Source organism: Panthera uncia (genome assembly GCF_023721935.1).
Source record: "Panthera uncia isolate 11264 chromosome B3 unlocalized genomic scaffold, Puncia_PCG_1.0 HiC_scaffold_1, whole genome shotgun sequence".
Taxonomy (NCBI): domain Eukaryota; kingdom Metazoa; phylum Chordata; class Mammalia; order Carnivora; family Felidae; genus Panthera; species Panthera uncia.
Genome location: NW_026057582.1, coordinates 73,493,723 through 73,513,570, shown reverse-complemented (window position 1 = coordinate 73,513,570; position 19,848 = coordinate 73,493,723). Strand labels below are relative to the sequence as shown.

At 41.2% G+C, this 19,848-nt stretch overlaps 1 protein-coding gene, 1 long non-coding RNA gene and 2 other non-coding genes across 9 annotated transcripts in view; 1 reads left to right on the top strand and 3 right to left on the bottom strand.

Moving 5' to 3' along the window:
• Positions 1 to 236: 236 nt before the first annotated feature.
• On the top strand, positions 237 to 4,773 carry LOC125909724 (uncharacterized). Its single transcript, XR_007453765.1, has 2 exons — positions 237 to 410; positions 4,353 to 4,773. It is a non-coding gene; the product is annotated as an uncharacterized LOC125909724 (long non-coding RNA).
• Positions 526 to 19,848, bottom strand: part of CHD8 (chromodomain helicase DNA binding protein 8) — a 61,735-nt gene continuing 42,412 nt past the window's right edge. For 4 of the 6 annotated variants that reach the window (XM_049613143.1, XM_049613147.1, XM_049613144.1 and 1 more), the window contains exons 12-38: positions 19,475 to 19,596; positions 19,076 to 19,319; positions 18,080 to 18,256; positions 16,918 to 17,061; positions 16,431 to 16,686; positions 15,638 to 15,848; positions 15,193 to 15,388; positions 14,551 to 14,718; positions 14,175 to 14,354; positions 13,918 to 14,028; positions 13,402 to 13,598; positions 13,002 to 13,201; positions 12,741 to 12,921; positions 12,561 to 12,650; positions 12,192 to 12,295; positions 10,662 to 10,791; positions 9,488 to 9,563; positions 8,964 to 9,018; positions 8,588 to 8,795; positions 7,481 to 7,689; positions 6,670 to 7,389; positions 6,284 to 6,435; positions 5,699 to 6,001; positions 4,775 to 4,888; positions 4,406 to 4,585; positions 3,892 to 4,008; positions 526 to 1,506 (exon numbers count right to left, since the gene is read on the bottom strand). In XM_049613143.1, coding sequence (XP_049469100.1) covers positions 940 to 1,506; positions 3,892 to 4,008; positions 4,406 to 4,585; positions 4,775 to 4,888; positions 5,699 to 6,001; positions 6,284 to 6,435; positions 6,670 to 7,389; positions 7,481 to 7,689; positions 8,588 to 8,795; positions 8,964 to 9,018; positions 9,488 to 9,563; positions 10,662 to 10,791; positions 12,192 to 12,295; positions 12,561 to 12,650; positions 12,741 to 12,921; positions 13,002 to 13,201; positions 13,402 to 13,598; positions 13,918 to 14,028; positions 14,175 to 14,354; positions 14,551 to 14,718; positions 15,193 to 15,388; positions 15,638 to 15,848; positions 16,431 to 16,686; positions 16,918 to 17,061; positions 18,080 to 18,256; positions 19,076 to 19,319; positions 19,475 to 19,596 — 5,412 coding nt within the window. In that variant the 3' untranslated portion in view covers positions 526 to 939. The remainder of the gene's footprint in view (positions 1,507 to 3,891; positions 4,009 to 4,405; positions 4,586 to 4,774; positions 4,889 to 5,698; positions 6,002 to 6,283; positions 6,436 to 6,669; positions 7,390 to 7,480; positions 7,690 to 8,587; positions 8,796 to 8,963; positions 9,019 to 9,487; positions 9,564 to 10,661; positions 10,792 to 12,191; positions 12,296 to 12,560; positions 12,651 to 12,740; positions 12,922 to 13,001; positions 13,202 to 13,401; positions 13,599 to 13,917; positions 14,029 to 14,174; positions 14,355 to 14,550; positions 14,719 to 15,192; positions 15,389 to 15,637; positions 15,849 to 16,430; positions 16,687 to 16,917; positions 17,062 to 18,079; positions 18,257 to 19,075; positions 19,320 to 19,474; positions 19,597 to 19,848) is intronic. The other 2 variants (XM_049613145.1, XM_049613146.1) reach the window with 2 other exon arrangements.
• Positions 5,089 to 5,174, bottom strand: LOC125910611 (small nucleolar RNA U6-53/MBII-28). Its single transcript, XR_007454105.1, has one exon. It is a non-coding gene; the product is annotated as a small nucleolar RNA U6-53/MBII-28 (small nucleolar RNA).
• On the bottom strand, positions 10,101 to 10,210 carry LOC125910610 (small nucleolar RNA U6-53/MBII-28). Its single transcript, XR_007454104.1, has one exon. It is a non-coding gene; the product is annotated as a small nucleolar RNA U6-53/MBII-28 (small nucleolar RNA).

Here is a 19,848-nt window from a genome sequence, read left to right as displayed (position 1 = left end):
GGAAATGAAATGCCCAGGCTTCATCTGAGCCCTGGGATGGTGGGAGAAGAGTTGTAGGAAACAAATGGCTTGAGGGGCTTAACACAACCCAGTCTCCGCCCCCCCCCCCCCAACCCGGCTCAAATCTTGACAACGTTCCTTCCTGTCAGCCTGTCCCCTTGCCACAGTCCATGAAGTGACACCATTCTTAAGGCTTCTCAAAAGCACCGTTATTTCAGTTAATTCCAGGTAAAATGTACATGGTTCCTTGGCAACATTCTTCCTCCTCATTTCTTTTAAGAACTTGGGAGTTTGAATCTGAACATTTGCCTACTATTTACATTAAATAATTGCCTTGCCTTTAGCAAGCTGGACTACACTTAACATATGCCCTTTGGTGGAGTGGAGACGACTTGTCTGTCCTGTCCAAGGTAACTTTGTATGAGAGATAATGAACTTTGGAAATGGTATTGAAATTACCCATCATGAATTCAAAATTAACCTTTATATTGGGTTTGAGCAAATATAGAACAAAGGAAGAGTGGAAAAGGATTAACTTAAATTTATTAATGCCAAGGGGAAGGAAGGTAACAGTTCCTGACCCTCCAGCTGTATCCACAGTTCGGCCAGGAACAGGCTCTGCCAGAGGCTAGGGCCAGCGCTACATAGTCTGTGGTTAATGGAGGGGTTTAGGGAGGGGTGAGCACATCAGCTGCTCTAGTCTCCTTTCCTTCCCCAGAAATGAGGAAGTGGTCATGTGTTTTTTTAGGAGTTCCCCCTGCCCACCCAATCCTCTCAATTTTGGAAGCAATCAGGTACAAGTTTTCTTTTTCCTTTTCACCTCCTGGAGTCCTGGGTTTCCCCACATCTCCCCTGCCCCTCCCACTTTTCCATAGTCCAAGGGCCAGAGTAATTGAAAATAACAGCAGCCACCCAAGCAATGGGGACCATGCTGGGGCTTCAGTCATCAGCATCTTCGCTCGAGTCTGAGTTGGCTGGCATCATAGGATCATCAATGAGTGAGAAGTCCCTTTCTGAGCTATCATAGCCCTGAGATAAATCATCATCATCATCTTCATCCTCATCGTCCTCGTCTTCCTCAGGCTGCAGTGGTGGCAACCTCAAGGCAGTACCAGAGGTGGTAGTGGCTGGTGAAGAAGGGAAGCCAGTGGCTCTCAGGCCTGGATGGTGATGGTGGTGATGGTGGGGGTGGGGGTGGTGGTGGTGGTGATGAAGCATGGTGCTGGAGTCTACATGAGGGGATGATGCTGCACCACCCATCACAAACGGCATAAAAGGCAAAGATGCAGAAGCGGCACTGCTGTGACCCAGAGATGACACAGACTGCAGGCCACTACTGCTGTGTTGGAAGGTATTATGCAGAGACAGGGACCCAGTGCCTCCACCCTGCATCAGGGCCATCATCTTAGAAAGGTCTGGTCGCATCCTACGGGCCCGCTTCTTGCTGCTGTCTGGTGCGATAGGCCCTGGCAAAACCCGGTTGAACACAGTTTCAGCATGGTGACCCTAGGAGAAAGGAAAAGAAGATGGTAAACAAGTAAGAAAGTCAAAAAGCAAAATAGAAGCCAACAGAGCCCTAGCTTGCAAATTCTTTTTCACTGACTCTATCTTTAGGAGCAGCAAAACAAGCACATTCAGATAAGGCTTGATGGTAATAAGGAGGAGGAAATGCTGGATGTAGCTGCTGGAAGCACTGCAAGGCCCAAGCTAAGATCAAGGAATTGATACTGATACTCATGTGAACCAGAGTTTTCTTTTTTCCGTGACTACATTGTATCTTTAGTCCATCCGCCCATTTCTTACCTTTAAGAAATTAAAGGGGCCTGAGTAAGCCAATGAGTGAATCAGTATTTGCACAGTATACTTTACTGATGGCAGGTTGTTCACATGAAATTTATCATGTGAAGTGCAGAACGACTATATTGGTATTCACAAAATTATCACTCATTAGAATATCAGAGTGTGGTAAACTAAAGACAGGTCAGGTTAAGACTCCTGGATGTTTAGAACAACAAAAAGACTGTGGGTAGCTCCTCGTGAAATTTAAGTTTTGTTCACACTGATAAAAAGAACCTATCTGCTGAATTTAAAGTCACTTCTTCTAGATGTTCTGACTGTAAATTTTAATTAAGTATACCGAAGCTGGAACTAGTACCTCTGCTTTGCTAGACCTAAGTACAATACTGGGTAACCTAGAATTAAACTCAGACAGTTGGTGCCTATATCTCTGCACTCTATTTACCAATCTAACTCTAACACGTGACATGGGAATATACCTTTCTTATTTGGAGATAAACCTCTCAATACTCCGTATTTGTATAGACTTTTAAAATATAACTATAATAGCACCTAAACTCCCACAGTTACAAGTAATAATGCAGTGCTAGATACACGATCAATTCTGTCTACATCAAAAATTCTGTACTAGTCATATTATGATTTTCTGTGACTCCCTAGGATCTTTTGTTTCAACTGACTATAAAGAAATAACAAAATACTTGAGGTAAAAATAGGTAATACTGGAGAAAAGCCTTTTTTATGAAGCTGCTCTGTAACGTGAAATTCAAGACAGAGAAGGATCCAGCCTTCAGCCATCAGTCTCACATATCAACCACTGTGCTTATTATCACACTTTTGGTCCCATGGAGGATAAGAGGGAAAATTAAACTATTCTTCTATGGCCAACAATCCTTATATGAAACCACTTTTACCAATAAAAAAAAATAAGCTTCATAAATGCCCCTCACAAATTACTATAATGTGCAAAATAATGATCTCAATTTGTTAAATGCAAAAGATAATGTTTATTTGGAAATTGACTTTGCTAAAAGATACATTGTATTTTTATATACATATTACATACATATGTAAAGATGTACATGAAAGGGGATGATTAGATAAAGGGAGTATATACAAGTACTTATCACTTTAAGTGCTTCCCAAACAAACCATGATTTAATATGTTTAAAAAATATAATTACTGCCCAAAGTAAGGCTAACATAGCAAAGAGAAACTTTTACAGTTATATTTTGGTAGAAAGGATTATCAGCACTTAATCTACCAAAAGGCCTATAACTGGGGTAAAAGCATAAGTACATTTGAAAATAATGGAATAACCAATGTTGTTTCAAACTATAAAACATGTTTTCCTTTCCTTTTTCCATTACTGGCGTTATTATCAGTGATTCTCAAACTCCTCCATGTTGGGAAACGCTATGACTATTTTCCTTAGTAGCCCCCAAGTCCCTTCTAAAATAAACAGGATCCTGGGGCGCCTGGGTGGCTCAGTCAGTTAAGCGGTCGACTTCGGCTCAGGTCATGATCTCACAATCTGGGAGTTCGAGCCCCGCGTCGGGCTCTGTGCTGACAGCTCAGAGCCTGGAGCCTGTTTCAGATTCTGTGTCTCCCTCGCTCTGACCCTCCCCCATTCATGCTCTGTCTCTCTCTATCTCAAAAATAAATAAACGTTAAAAAAAATTAATTTTTTTTAAATAAATAAATAAACAGGATCCTAAAACTTTTAAGAGATTATCTGCTCCAATACCCTCAACTTTTCAGGATGTGCAAACTGAAAGGTTAAAGATTTGCCAAAACTCCCTAGTCAATCCCTAGAAGAGCAGAAGGCCTTGAATGTTCCAACACATCTTACTAATTCTTGTGTTTTAATATGCTTGACGTGCTAGTTACTTTTTAGAACTTTATGCTATTGTAGAGATGACAATGCTAAAGGACTGTATTAAAACCAATAAAATTACTCTGGTTTTCTGATTGGTGGACTGAAGATAAATTTTTTTCATACACTGTTAAAAAGGTAAGTAACATAGCATCAAATAATTTCTCCAGTCACATCTAGTGTGGGAACAGAGTGGTAACGCCTCAGTCTCACTCACCTTTTTCCCATTCCTAGAGTTAGCTGTCTGGACAGGTTCCACTCCCAAACAGTTCAATTCCGCCTTATTATTTTTTTTACATCTCTGCCACTTCTGTTTTCTGCGATCCTCCATATACTGAAATAGAAAAGGATCAGTCATCCTAGAGGAATAAAAATCTTCCCTGGAGTAATTATTAAGGTACTAGTGTCTAGTTTGACAATACATGCTTATTGCATGGCAAGGAAAGGATTAGTCCTGGTGGGAAACTGCCATTAAGCTGATCTCTCCCCCCAAAATCAGGTGATCAGATAATAGTTCAACAGTAAATAACTGCCTAGTATTTAGTTTAGCAAGTGCTTTAACTTATTTTATTTTGATCCTTACAACTCTGTGAGTTGGGAAGACGGGGTATTATTATTCTGATTTGGCAGATACAGAAATGATGACATAATACGGCATGCTTCCTCCCTCTCACACAGCTTAAACACCAAGGGAATGACTTTAAATCTTGCTGGATGGAACTGCCACTCACCGCTAGAAATCGGGGATCAACAGCGAACTCTGGATGACCCTGTAACCACATCTCCAGTTCAGCCCGGCGAGGGGCATCCTCACCCACCAGCAAAGTACCATCCACCTTATTGATGACAGGGATCCGGGTCTCCAGGTCCACATCAAGGTGATTAGGCTCTTCCATGCACTCCACCTCCAGCTGCAAACCCAGAATCCACCCCCATGAGCACATACTCTTCTTTGGGGCAGGGAGGGAGGGGGAGTAGAGCCAATGGTAGCCATAAAATAATTCTAGTATCTTCTAGTCCCTTAATCCCAACTGCCTTCATCAATTAGTAGGAATAAAAAAAATCTAATCATCACATTAAAGACTTTTTCTATCACTCACCTCGACTAGCTTCTTTCTGTTTCCCTTCTTCTTATGAAACAAAGGATGTCCATCTCCCATTACTCCATTAGCCATCAACTTGTGCTTCTGGAATGTTAACTTCAATCCTTCCTCCTAAGAAGACAACCCACCCACCCAAAATGTCATATGGCACATGTTTTTAAAGTAAATATTAAGCTTTGGGGATCTTGGGGTAAGGGTCATCCTCTGGCTCAAGGAGGAGAAAGAAGGCCATCTGACTAAAAGGTAGAAATCAGAAATATGATAAAACCTATATACTTTTCCCTTAGACAGATTTTGTTTCTTGACCTAGTGCCCCTCAGAAAAGAAGTAAGAGAAGAATTTCAACAACACCCCCTACCTGGTGTCTCAATATTAGCATGGCAAATCATCACAGGAGCAAAATCCTGATAATTCCTAACACATACTTTAAGAAATTTTTCTTGTTGAGTACTTAATGAGCAACTAATAGGGTTTCCATAGGGAAGAGGATCAGGAAATTAAACTTCCCATTTGTAAAATAAGTAACACTGATTTAATTTCAGTAGGAATGACTTCTTATTTTTGACTTAATAAGGCCCATAAATACTTCAGTGTCATTTTAACAGCTTTCCTACAACTTGAATTCAATTTTTAAAAACTAGGTTTCTAGGATCTAGAAACAAGCCTCCCAAGAGAACCCTGTATCAATTAAATTTCTTTCAAAAATATTGTTTCTTTTAATCTAGTCCCCAGGACATAGAAGTCAAGATCCCTTCCTTTACTGCAATGACTTCTCCTCAATGGAGCTGTGTGAGCTCTAATTTTTATACCCTCTTATTTTTAAAGTTAGCTAACCAAATGAGTTTAGTATCATGTTAGTGAAGTAGTTAGTAAAACTACAGCCTCATTCCCCACTTCCCAGTGCCTAAATGCTAAGCTTACATCTTTGATCTGAACCGTAAACTCCTTTTCATCCATGCCTCTGCGAAGTTTTGTGAACTGAGCTGCTGCTGTGGTGACTGCAGACACTTCCTCCTCTGCCATGGAAGCCGCGCTGCTGCTTCGTGGTGTGGGGACTGGAGAGTCACCATATTCTCCTGGAGTCAAGGAGGGACTATCTAGCAAGTGGTTGCCTGGCCCCAAAATTCCTCCTGTTACCATTTCCTGGCTCCGGCGGCTAGAAGGCCACTTCCCTGAGAGTACAGCCTGGCAGACGAGGTCAATACGGTTTATAAGGACACGATCCTGAATGGGGGGAAAAGAAATCAATACTGGTTTTAGGGCCGGAGAACCAGCTATGTGATTCTGTGACAAACAATACTGCCACCATTGTCAGAATGGGTAAAAATCACAAGGTAGGAGGAGGGAGGTAATAGTATCAGATCCCTAAGTCAACTGGCAAGAGTTTCATGAAAAAAACCGTGTAGCGCAAAATACAACTAAAGAAAACCAGAACCATCTGTTCCTTGTTTCCCGCTTCTGTTACATTATATTTCCACACTATGTGTTCAGGAATGAGGCTATTACCTTGGGCCACTCAGAGGCTCTTTGTCTTTCTTGTAGCAGCAGAAGCTCAGGGGTCATTTGTTCTCCATCTTCATTTGGGAATCCATCTTGGGACATAGTGAGGGACAGGAGACTCTCTTCATCATAGAGCTTTGAGCGGGACTGGTCAGCAGCTAGAGACCATACAGAATGTGAGCAGAGATGGAAGAATGAAGTTATATAGAAATGGAATTACATGGGCCTTAAATAAAAGCCCAGAGAGTAACAGATCTCTTTTGGTATCCTATCAAATCAAAATCCAAATCTCTCCCAGAGGATGCATGTAAAAAGAAGGGGAAGAGTGAGGTGAGTGGGGTGGAGAGGTGGGAAATGGGGAAAAGGGCCAACAGCCTGTCACATGCACTCACTTAGCTTTTCTTCCTTCTCGTCCTCACTCTCATCAGTGCTGGAGCTGGAGCTGGATGAGGATGAGGAAGAAGAGGATGATGGTGACAGCTTGCTCAAGTCCAGCTCAGAGTCTGAATCATCCTCATCCTCCAGTTTGACTGGTGGAACATTCCGGGAAACCAGAGGGGTAGTATCAGAGGGGGCTACTCGCATCTCATAGTCTTGTGGGGTTGGTCGGCTCCTGGCCACCACCTCATGCTCTAGCTTTAAAGTCAGACTCTCCAGACTGGGGACCTGGGCGGCTGTCTCCTCAGGTGGTTTTTCAACAGGAGCATCTGGGCGCAGGGGCAGTGGTGAGGCAGTGCGCGAGGTATACTGCTGGTGGAGCAGTGGAGTAGAGCAGCGTGACAGGGGTGGAGCTGGTGCTCCTGCCTGATGGTTCTGCATATAATTCATACGGGCAGCCAGAAAAGAAAAGTCTGGGTCCTGCATGATGTTGCAGTCTGTTTGGCTCACCCCATGGCGGGCTGCCCCTCGCAGAAGCTCCCCATCATGCCGAACAGGCTCCCACCATTTGGGCAATTCAGGACCTGGAGGCTGACATAATGCCAGCCGATCTTCCAGAAGGGGATGGCATAAAACTTGTTCCCGTAAGCGCCGAAGCAACTCAATACGGTAAAGAGTCCGTGAGGCCCTCTCCTCCGTGATGGGCTCAATGAACAGATTAGGGTCCGGGGGCTCTGCAAGAGATAGGGGCAGACAGAGAAATGAAGCGACTTGGCTCTGTTGCCCTCCATCCCCACTCACCCAAGACTCTCCAGTCTTGCTTACCATCTCCAGCTGCTGGGGGAAGGCGACACACTTGGCGACACATGGCTACAAAGCCATGGAAGTACTTGGTAAGGCTTTCGTCTGTTTTTTTGTCCAGACGGGCAAAAGTACGGAAGCGATCCCAATGGAACTGCATGGTATCAGGGTCGTATTCCACACCAAAGGTAGACACCACCCGATAGAAATCAGTTTGTTCACGCCTTGTCCATCTAAAGGGAAGAGGAATCAGGCAACAGTGATCAGAAAAACACAGAGAAGGGGTGCCTGGGTGGCTCAGTAGGTTAAGCATCCAACTCTTGATTTCGGCTCAGGTCATGATCTCGCGCCTTGTGAGTTCGAGCCCCACAATGGGCTCTGCACTGACAGTGTGGGAGCCTGCTTGGGATTCTCTCTCTCTCTCTTCACCACCACCCCCCGCCGCCCACCACCACCGCTCTCATTCTCTCTCTCAAAATAAATAAAACTTAAAAAAACAAAACAAAACACAGGGAAACTGGTTATTTCTTAATGTGGCTTAGAATATTTGAATAAACAAAAATTGAAAGTAGGGACAAAAAAAAAGGGGGAGCCCAGAAGACAGCAGAAGAGGGAGTTAAGAGGTACTCTATAACATATAAGAATTTAAGCATAGCAAACTAAGGGAAAAAATGATGTGGGCAAATAAATGAGAACGGTCACATAAAAGACCTCCTTAGGAGTTGTGGTTAGGCACACAACCAAAGTTTCTGGCATAGAGGAATAAAAGTTAAAGGCAAAAATAAGTGGTCCCTCTAGGGAATTCCAAATAAATCCTTCCTAAGATGCTTTTCAATAAGACCCATAGCCGGGGCCCCTGGGTGGCTCAGTCAGTTGAGCATCTGACTTCAGTTCAGGTCACAATCTCACAGTTTGTGAGTTTGAGCCCCGTGTCAGGCTCTGTGCTGACAGCTCGGAGCCTGGAGCCTGCTTTGGATTCTGTGTCTCCCTCTCTCTCTCTCTCTTCCCCTCCCCCATTCATGCTCTGTCTCTCCCTGTCTCAAAAATAAATAAACATTAAAAAAAAAAATTCAATAAGACCCATAGCCGAAGGCAAGCCTACAACTAAGCCCAAATTCCCAGCCACACTACCGTTGCTGTTTTTCCCGCCGCGCGATTTCTTTTAGCTTGAAGGCTGCCTCACAACGCCGTCGTCTCCGGTCCCCTCGTTCTGCAGCCTCTATCTTCATCTGTTCTCTCTTGTAGCTGCGCTGATAAGCTGTTACTAGGCGCCGAAGCCTAGCTGTCAGAGCAGAGCCTGGAGGCCAGAATAGATGGCCTGGCTGCTGGGTCACCTGGGCTGTGGGAAGAAAAGAAGAATGAACAGGCAGTACAGGAAGGACAGTAGAGATAATCAAGCCACCCAAAAGCAAAGCTCTTAGAAATCCCAGGATAGGACAGAATTCAATTAATAATTCCCCAACCCACCACCCCACACAAAATTGTACTAGTTGACCTAGAAGTTTACCTTCATCTCCATCAATCACTGAGATCTCCTCATCCATCATCATCAAGGGATCACCCTAGAGAAGGAGATCCACCCCACAGGATGGAGGGGGGGGGGAGGGAAAGGGGGGGAAGTTGGCACTCTGAAATCACTTTCTTATGTGAGTCCTTCTATGGCACCAAAGGGATCAAGAAAAATTTCTAATGACCCCTCACAAAGAAATGGAAGCAACCAACTAAAGGGATAAGAAAGTAAAACCTGAAAAATCAGTTGTTGTTAATGGCTTAAAAATTAGGGACTCAGGAATTTTGCAGTCACATAATATACTTCAATATCCAGCTTGGTCCCACCTCCTACACAAAGCCATCCCTGGTCTCCCCCAGTTGGTATCACAATCCTTTCCATTACTACTTTATATTCTCAAATGGTAGTTACTTTCCATTTTGTATTATAAATTACTCAATACACTTCAGGATCCAGGGAATGGGAGAATACTTAACTATTTAGTAACAGAGAAAAGCTAGACTCAAAGGAGAATTCCTCACCTCATCATCTTGGTCCTTTGGGGGACCCTGGAGTGGTTTGTATTCAGGATCTTCACAATCCTTATCAAAGTCAACCCTAAAATTATTCAAAAGCATGAAAAAAAACAACACAAGAATGTATCTTCCTTCACTACAAGCAATTTAGGATGAAGACCTAGCCAAATGTATAATCTAGCATGAAGCAGTCTTTTCTTTCATGCTTAAAGGAATGGCAGCCAGGTGCTAAGATCTGAGAAAGTTAGGTACAACACTGAACAGGACAAAGAACTGGGAGAAACTGACAAAGTGTCATTCTAAATTGCTCACATCTGAAACAAAACACTTTAACCAGCATATTTCCTTTCTCTTGATAGCCTTTTTTATTCTTTACCCATTCTTCCCATCCTTCCTATTTACTTTAATTATTACATTTGAATAGTCCATGTTTGCTTGTTTTACTTTGCTCTACTGAGTGGAAGGGTGACATAATACATGATTTGCAATGAATAACTGACCCAATTTCCTTTGAGTGTTCTGCACTAAACAAACTAAGGTTGTGATCATCAGAGAAATCTCTCAATTGCAGAAGAGTACATGGAATGGGTATTCATGAACTAAGCCAACTACTGAACATGCCCCTCAGGTCTCCATGTGAGAAGTTTTGTTAAACTCACTGGCACCCAAACCAGGGCAACACTGCCCCACCTGGTGACTCAGTATTAGCATGGCAATTCATCATCGAGGCACGTATCCAGAATCTATGCCTATATGTGTCAGCTACCACTGAGAGATGATGAACCAGGGGTAAAATCTCCTGAGGCGCTAACCACATAAGTGGCATAGGAGAGTTGCATGGCTATTATCTTTCAAGAGAATCAATTGTCCTGTCAGCTGTGGCTACACAGAAAAGTGTTGCAAGAAAACTGAACAGAATGTCAAATAAGCCGTTTAGGAGTAATGTTAATTTTCACCCTTAGTGGCATCTTATGGCAATGTGTGGTTTTAGCCTAGTTTATGGAGTCCTTTCTGCTAATCCCACTCTTTGTTAAGAATTTATCATTAATGAGTATAACCATCATTAAGAATACTAATGGGTTCAGTCAAGGCTACAGTTATGTTGTCTCTTAGCATAAGCAACTAATAGGCTTCATGGGGTAGATTCAGAACTTTAAGACAATTAAACACCAGTGCTTACCCTTCCACTATGTCAGAGAAATTATCCAATACTCGATGTTCTGCTGCAATGGCTTTGTCATCTGGTCGACCAGCCTTTTCCAGGAAGCATAAGGCTGGATCTGCCCTCATAGTATTGTATTTCTCATAGCCTAGAAGAAAAAGGGTCTTAAGCTGAAGAAAATAAGAGATTAATTTTGCCTAAAGGGTGCTGAAATAATTGAACTATCTGAGCTACTTTGCTCATAATAGAAAATACTAACTTGGACAGCTACTGGGTTATATTACTATATTTAATATTTCTATAGCAACTTAGAGTCACAAAGAGTTTTATCGCTAGTTATAAAAGATAAGAACTTAATTAGAATTTATAAAGAATGGTGAAAAGTTTACATAGCCATTTAACTGGTAGTTTTTCTATTATTATTCTTACTACATACATGGGGAAACTGAAAAGTAAAATAATTTAGGGCTAGGTCACACATTTTTGAATGAAGGACAAGAAACACCTGTAAACAAACAGGCACTGAATGTCTGATGAACAGAGAATGAATGAATGAGTCCATGAATATATTTCAGGATGTTTGGACTCATCTAAACCTCTTTGTCTCACAAGTAAATCTACAATTAGAAAGTGTTCAGTTTTTCCGATCCCTTAAAACATCTCAAAAACATGTTGATTAAGTGCCATTACTTTTATGTTTAAGAAATAAACAGAAAAACATTTTCAATTTCTTTTAGGTTTACTTATTTTGAGAAAGAGAGCAAAAGCACAGGAGCGGGTAAGGGGCAGAGGGAAGGAGGGAGGGAGGGAGGGAAGGAGAGAGGGAGAGAGAAGAGAATCCCAAGCAGGCTTTGCACTGTCATCACAGAGCCCGACGCAGGACTTGAACTCACGAACCATGAGATCATGATCTGAGCCGAAACCAAGGGCCTGATGCTTAACCTCTGGAGCCACCCAGGTGACCCCAGAATAGTTTAAAAAAAAAAAAAAAAAAGTGATATTCTAATTCACTAAGTCACTGGGGTGGAAGTTAGCACTCACTGCTTTTAATACCTAGGATTTGTTATTAGGCAAGACTGAAAAGGGAGTACTCTTCCTTTTTGTACTCCATTTTGTTTCACTGTAGCTCATACCTTCATCAGAGTGACTGTTGAACATTTAGACAAATAGGATGTTACATAAGTAGAACACTTTCATACAAATTAAACGTGTTTATTATTAGTAGGAGTGGGCATATATTACCTCCCCTGAACTGTGGAAGCTTAACTAAGATACCACAACATACAAATTGATAACACTGATTAGGGAACAGATGGGAGACTCCCTACCTTGGGATTTAACTATCCATCTGGTCTTTCTGAACATCTATTTATAGGAACGAAATGCTTTGCTCTGGATATTTAAGAACTAGTTTCTTATTCAAACGTAATTTTTGTTGAAAACCAATCAGATAACTCAGGTACTGGCCATAAGCATTTTACGCTACATGTTCCATCTGTGGACGTAAGTCTACAAAAGGAAATAAACAGACTAAAAAAAGGTACCTACCATGCTTAAAGACTCCAATGAGCAAGGACTTGTCAGCCTCACTGTCCCACCATGTTGTTGGAACCTCCAGCTGATCCACTACTGGGAACCATATGTCAATCTCACTAAAGGTAGAAGACAGCAGAGTCAACACAGCAATGCAGAGAATTAAATAACAATCCTTGGGAAGATTATTATAGGTATCTTCTTTTATCCATTAACTTAAATGCTCATGGATCTGCCTATTTCCTTCCACTGGTATCAAGCATAAGATTAAAGAAGTGACATACTTTCTTAATTATCAGTTATCCCAAAGACAGCACAGAATGAAATAAACCAATCTTTTCTGGTATAAGGCAAGGCATAAAGAAAAATGTACCATAACTTTACCTGGCAATGGCACCCCCTAACACCTTCTCTGCCTGGTCTCCAATAACCTCCTGCCTTAGATAATAGAGCATCCGTACCCGCAATAGCACCCTACAAGTGAGGGAAGAAGAGCCAGGTCAGTAATAACACAGAAACTCTGGGGTGGAAAATGCTTTAGTCTTTGTTAATTTCCATCCTTACTTGTTACACTGATGTTTCAAATGCTTCTTATAACTCTCATCCTGGAACAGGGTATCAGGATTATATTTCCGGATCCAATCTGCCTTATGGATATCAAAAGTGCTTTGTGATTTTACTTTTTTCCCCTTGCGTCCACGTGGCACAGGGATAGACAGACCTGGGAAAGGGGAGACATTAAAGACTTGGATTGAGAAAAACCCTTGGACCTGAAAAGGATTAGGTGATCTATAGAAAGATAAACAGTAAAGAGTTGATAATTACCTGAATGATTCTGCAATTCTTTTGTCTTGCCATTTTCAGCAGGGCTAATCAAGTCCCAAATGAAGCCTTTGATATTTTCATCCCCACGATAATGTAGAAGACAGTAAACAAGGATGGCCCGGCAAATTGTCTCCACATCTCGTTCAGTCATACGTCGCTTGAAGCGTCCATGAGACAAGATATCTCGCCACCGTCCCCAACTAGAAAAACAGAAAATTGTGTTAATATTTTCCTGGGGACTTCCAAAAGATGGGAGAGGAAAAGATCTGGGGAAAACATCTTAACAGAATAAAGTTTTTCCCATTATCCCCTCTTTGGTCAGAGCTTCCAATCTGAAAGGCAAACCGAGTGTCTAGCAGGATTAAAATCCACTACCTCTAATGGCAAGACGGGTTCTTACCCATATACCAAGAGGTGCTTTTCCACCCGAAAACAGTCAGTGCGCCCATAGGTATGATGACGGTCGTGTCGGCGAGAGCGTGGCCGCTCATCATCTTCACTTTCCAAATCAGAGAATTCCACTAGGTCATCATCTTTCAGGGTGCTGAAGTGCCGGGTCTGTTTTCGTACTCTAGGTGTGTCAATCACCAAGTTATTCTATACAGAGAACAGAAGCAGAAGAGTAACTCTGTTCAAGATAGGATTGTGGGAAAGGAATTAAGACAATTATGGATATAACATCTGTAGATACTCAAAAAGAGATTTTTTTTTAGGACATGCAAAATAATCTATAGGGACTCAGGAAGCAAAAGTAAGTGGTAGATATCTAAGTAGTTTTCTGGGGCCTCATATGCAGAAAGTTTTTACAATGGCTCTTATATACAATACACCATCATAAATGAAGGCCAGCATCAAAGAATCGGAGCAGCTACAAAGGCTCCTGAAACACTGCTTCCGTAAAGAAAAGGAAGCTTACCTTGCTGTTCAGTAGATCCATGTCCAGGTCAGCCTTTTTGGCCCACTTTTGCCAAAAGTTGGGGTCATCCAGAGAAATATCAGTTCTATTTTCAGAAGCAACAAAGCTTGCCTAGTGAGGAAGGAACAAAGTAAAGTTGACCATAACACTTTTTTGAGCAAGTGAAACCAGTAACTATATTTAAAAAATATATTTAAATTCTAAAAATTCCTGTCTCTACCTCTGCTTCTCTAGCATTTGGCACAGACAGAACATACCTTGGCAAAGGTAGAACCCTTTCCTTCAGACTCAATGGTGATGGTTGTGGTTCGTCTTAACAAGATCTGGTCAATGTCTTCTTCACAAAACTTGGAGCCCTCATCATCTTCTTCCATTATGGCTGCATATGCTCCTTTTCTTAAGAGATCTTCAATCTCTTTCTTGGAGAACTGCTGGATCTGCAAAACCCAACAGTAAGATGAAAAAACTACTAAGAGCATTACCTAACCATATCATAATAATTTAGTTTATTACATTTTAAGAAATAAGAATTGAGAAATCAAACATGGTGGTCACATTCCTGTGCAAAATAGCTTTGCCTCCCTCTATTGCTATGACCTGCTACAAATGTATCCACAGACTAAGAGGACTCACTCCAGTAATGTTGCCATCCCGACCACTCATGGACTGAAGCACAGCTTTATCCAATCCCAACTTAAGGCTAGCCTTATCAAACATCTCTCTCTCATAAGAATTACGAGTGATGAGACGGTACACCTTCACAGCTTTGCTCTGCCCAATTCGATGACATCGTGCCTGCGCCTGGTTAAAAAGAAATGGAAAGAAAGGGCAAAGATAACATAAAATTGGGGTGGGAAGAATTCAAAATACCAATTCACATCTATAATGCAGCCATGAGATCAACTCAAAACCAAAAGTCAATTTCAAGATGAAATGACTGCCCCACCAAACACAACAGGAGTCAGCAAGCTATAGTTTACCCAGCCACCTGTTTCCGTTAATAAAGTTTTACTGAAACGCAAACCCACCCGCTCATTTCCATGTTGTCTATGGCTGCTTTTGTGCTACAAGAGCAGAGCTAAGTAGTTACAACAGACACCGTATGGTCTGCAAAGCCCAAAACATTTACTGACGGTTTGCTGATGGAGACTGCCACCTTTAAACCAAATAAACAATGCCATACTCTTTGAAAGAAAGTCTTTCTATGAGATCTTGATCCTGTTGGAAAACCTCTTACATTAGGTGGTTCGTCCCTAAGACAATGATTTCCTCTACCTGCAGGTCATTTTGTGGATTCCAGTCTGAATCAAAGATGATGCAGGTATCAGCAGCTGTGAGATTAATACCAAGTCCACCAGCCCGGGTGCATAGCAAAAAGACAAAACGGTCTGAGTCAGGCTTGCTGAAGCGGTCAATAGCTGCCTGTCGAAGGTTACCTCTGACTCTCCCATCAATACGCTCATATAAGTACCTGTGCGACAATCACAGAAGAAAATTTAATTGGTAAGCAGAAAAAAGAGACCAAAAAAGCAGACTAGGATCAATATCAGTATCTCTGTATCTCTAGTTGACCCAAACCTTATCAGAGAGTTGAGAGTAGGAATCTTAAATACTTCTTTTATCCCAGTCCTAACCGACTTTATTAAACCCAGACCCTCCTACTCTTAGCAGCTTTACGAAGCTACACTAAACACAAGGCAAGGTATGATTCTTTTCTCACCTCCTCTGAATTAGATAATCCTCTAGGATATCTAGACAGCGTACCATCTGGGAGAAGATCAGAACCTTATGGCCACCAGCTTTAAGTTTTGGAAGCAACTTGTCAATAAGAACCAATTTGCCAGCTGAACGAACCATGGCCTGCAAGTGGAAGTCATGAGGTATAATATGGCAAGCTTCTCGAAATTCTGTCAGGATTTTTTCTTCTGCACCTGCCGAAAGAAAAATCAAACTTGATGGTGAGATCCAGAGAAACATGCTAAGGCTGTAGTTTACTTAACTGAGATAAGGAAGCCAAGAAAAGTTATCTGACTTGAGATAAACATTTTTCTCACAGAGAATTTCAGCACCCAAAACATCCTAAATAATCTTCGACTGTGTCATACAAAATACTGCAAATCAATCAGGACTTAAGAATGTAATTGGGTAAAACATACATAAATATGTGGACTAGAACTAGGACAGTACATGCTAACAACTATTACCATCCCACTGGCACCCAAATCAGAAACTACAAAATGGAGTACCAGTGGGGACATTTCTCCAAAGGACAGAATGACTTGAGTTCTTGTTCATGAAATTCTAAACAGCAAATTGCATATAATTTAAGATTATGCAGGATGAAGGAGGAAGAACTAGCAAAAGACATTTCACATAAGAGTTGCTTTAAAAGAACCCCTCTCTCTCCCCAACTTAGGCTGAGTCAGTCAACGTATCCACAGTTCCTGAGGAGTATCGTTAGAAAGGAAACACAGGCGACAGAGGAATGCAGTATTCTCCAGGAGCTCTCTCACCATTGATGAGATATGGGTGGTTGCAGCATTTGCGCAACTCCATCATTGTATTGAGCAGATTAGGCATGTTAGTGTGACCTGCCCCTTTGGAAAGGAAGGAGAAATTCTTCTCCAAAATAGCCCGGTAGTATTTCTTCTGGATGTTGGTCAGCTCTACTTCAATAATAGTTTCCTGTTTGGGTGCCAGGTTTTTTTCAACATCCTCCTTGAGTCTTCTCAGCATCATTGGCTTGAGAATGGCCTGTAGCTTTTGAACCTGTGCCCAATACAGAGAGAAAAGAAATAAAAACTATGAGGACAAACATGCTTACGTTACTTGGAAACATGAAAAAAACATGAGTTTTCCACTATGAGAAATGTAGATTTTGCACAATGCCACAAATGATGCAGGCACGAGGTTGTAAGTTCAAAAAGGCCCTCACGGCCTATGACAGTACATGCGTGCCTACTACACACTTTACCTTTTCTGTCCAGATACATTTCCTACCTGTTCCTCTGTCTTGAGATCCCCAAAGTCCTTGAGGAACTCTGATTCTGAAGGAAACTGTGAAGGTTCCAAGAAATGAAGCAAGCTAAACAGTTCCTCCACGGTATTTTGCAATGGTGTTCCTGTGAGTAACACTTTGTGTTCCTAGAAATGGAGAAAACAAAAAAATGATAAAACTCAAAAACACAAAGGACATCTGGGGTTTTCTATTAAGCATATAACTTAAGCGTTAATTTCTTTATCTGTATAATTATGGGAATGGACCAGATTACTATCTTAACTTTTCTTTCACTCTTGCTCCCTCTTTTGATAAACATAAAACATTAAAAAAAAAAAACCAAAACAAAACACCTTGATATTTAACAAGAATTAACTTAAACATGATTATGAGCAAACAAAGAAATATTCAAAATATTTATTTTTTCAATTACATATGCCTTTCCACGCTCAAATCCCCACAGATATCCTAATATGTCCCCCTCTAGGGAATGTACCTGTGCTGGATTAAATATGGCCATTAATTCTTTGTAGTTCCTCCTATCAAGGTTCACCCCTTGAATCTGGGCTTGCCTTGTGGCTTGCTCTGACAAAGAGAATGTAGCAGAAGTGATATTGTGTGAGTTTCAGAGCCTATAACTCAAAGGCCTTGCAACTTCTGCCTTTGCCCTCTCTGGACACTGCCCTGACTCTACCATGTAAAGAAGCAACGTCTGGCCTACTGAAGGATAACAGGTCATATAGAAGATGACCCAAGAGCCCACCAATTGCCAGCTGTAGCCACATTACTGACTACAGGCAAGATCACCAAAGTAATGGTCTAGCCAAACACAGCCCAAGTTGCTGGGCTAGAAAATCATAAAAAATATTAGTTGTTAGCCACTAACGTTTAGGGTATTTGTTATGCAGTACGAGGTAACTAATACAGTATCCCGCCTCTCCACCTGGTTAAAAACCACTAACACAATTACCTTCCAATTCTAAAATATACAGGACTCTTACAAGACTTTCAGGTGTCCACTCCCATAGGTCATACCCACCACCCAATACCAGGATTGGGATTCTTTTTTCTTCTCTGGTAATTAAAGTTATATTAATTCCACAGAGAATTAGGGTTATTTTAATTTCAGGTGTTTTTGCCCATGAGTCAATGTGAAGAACTCACCAAGTCCATGTGCTTGAGGCTATCAAGCAGCTTGCAGTTACGGTTCTTTAGCCGATGGGCCTCATCAATGATGACACAACGCCATTCAATCTCACGAAGCTCAGGACAGTCTGACAAAATCATCTCGAAAGTGGTGATCAGGGCATCAAACTTGTATGCACCTGGGATGAGGCGCCCCTAAGCACGAAAGCAATAAAGTTAAGAAAAGGCCTACCATGAACCTAAACAGGGACCTCTTCTGAATTACACATTCTCTTTTCTATATTCAGGCAGGCTCAACAGGAAATACAAACTGCACCACCACCCACCTATGCTGTTGTTTATCTTCATGATAAATAATGCCAAATCACTGAATGTAAGATACAATGTCTCTTCAACACATTCAGTTTCTTGAGAAAATGACAGACCTCACTGAATGAAGCTGGACATTTTTGACTCTGCTGTATGCCTAGCTCATGTATCTCAAAACCTAGATCTTTTGATAGTTAACAATGAAATCCACAAAGGTCAGGCACCGTTGAAACATACAAGACAAAACTGAAAGTGAAATAGGTAATATCTGTTACTATCTAAAAATGGACAGGAGAATCAGTTTAACAAAATAGCAGCAAAATACAACTAAGAAAGGATGAATAGCTCAAATTTTTATTTTAAAATTTATATAGAAACAGGAATCGATCTTGATGAAAATTTTAGTAGACTTAGAAAGGAAATGGCCTAAGTTCACCACCTCCATTCTTTCTTAATTAAAAGTTATCAATACTGGTAAAATTCTATTTAAAATCTAAGTATTCATAAATGAAGCCAGAACTCCCACTGGATCAAAATGTTCACTGGATAAAAAGAGCAAAAGTGAAAAAAATTCCTCATGTAATCTAGACAAAATGCCATAAATCACCTCATTAAAAGTCTTTTATTCATAGAAAAGCCTCTAAAATACCAGCTACCTTGGCCTACTCTCTCCAAACCATTACATTCCCATGATATGCCACTCACCCGTGAATCTTTGCAGTACATTTCATATTGCTGAATCATCTGACGGCTAGCCAGACTGCCATGGTATACAATAGTGTTCATTTCTGTCCATGTATTGAATTCTCGCTCCCAGTTAGTAATTGTGGACAGTGGAGCAATGACCAGGAAGGGTCCGTGAATGCCCACATTATATACCTCCTGCAAAAAGGCAATGGACTGGATAGTTTTGCCCAATCCCATCTCATCAGCCAGGATGCAGTTTTGCCTGAAGATTCACCATGGAAAAAGAAAAGCATGTTAAAAGATACCATCTTTTTAAAAGTACATAACAAAAGAGTAAAAAGAAACTGTTTCAACAGAAAATTAATAAAAATCATCCCAGACCAAGCCTACATTTCATGGGCCCACTCTTTTCTATACCTGTTATACCAATTAAAGAGCAGCCAGTTGACCCCTTCCAACTGATATTCCCGTAACTGGTTTCTGTTTTTATACTCATGTGACAGCTCTAACTTCTTCCAGGCACTTGCCTGTGGACGATTCTACAAAAGAGAAAATTTCAATTAGTGGGGTGAAGATATTAACAAAACTAGGCAAATGTCCCAGGCAGTTCTAGTACCTAAAATCAATTCAAAAATGTGAATTAAAAGCATCTTAAATATATTCAAATTCATGAGTTCATAACCTAAGTTTAAAAAACTTAAAAAAAAAAAAAAAAGGAAAACGAAAAGAGAAAAAAATCCATTGATCACTTCTGAAGGATGCTAGAGAACTACCTTGTTATTTTGAAAACT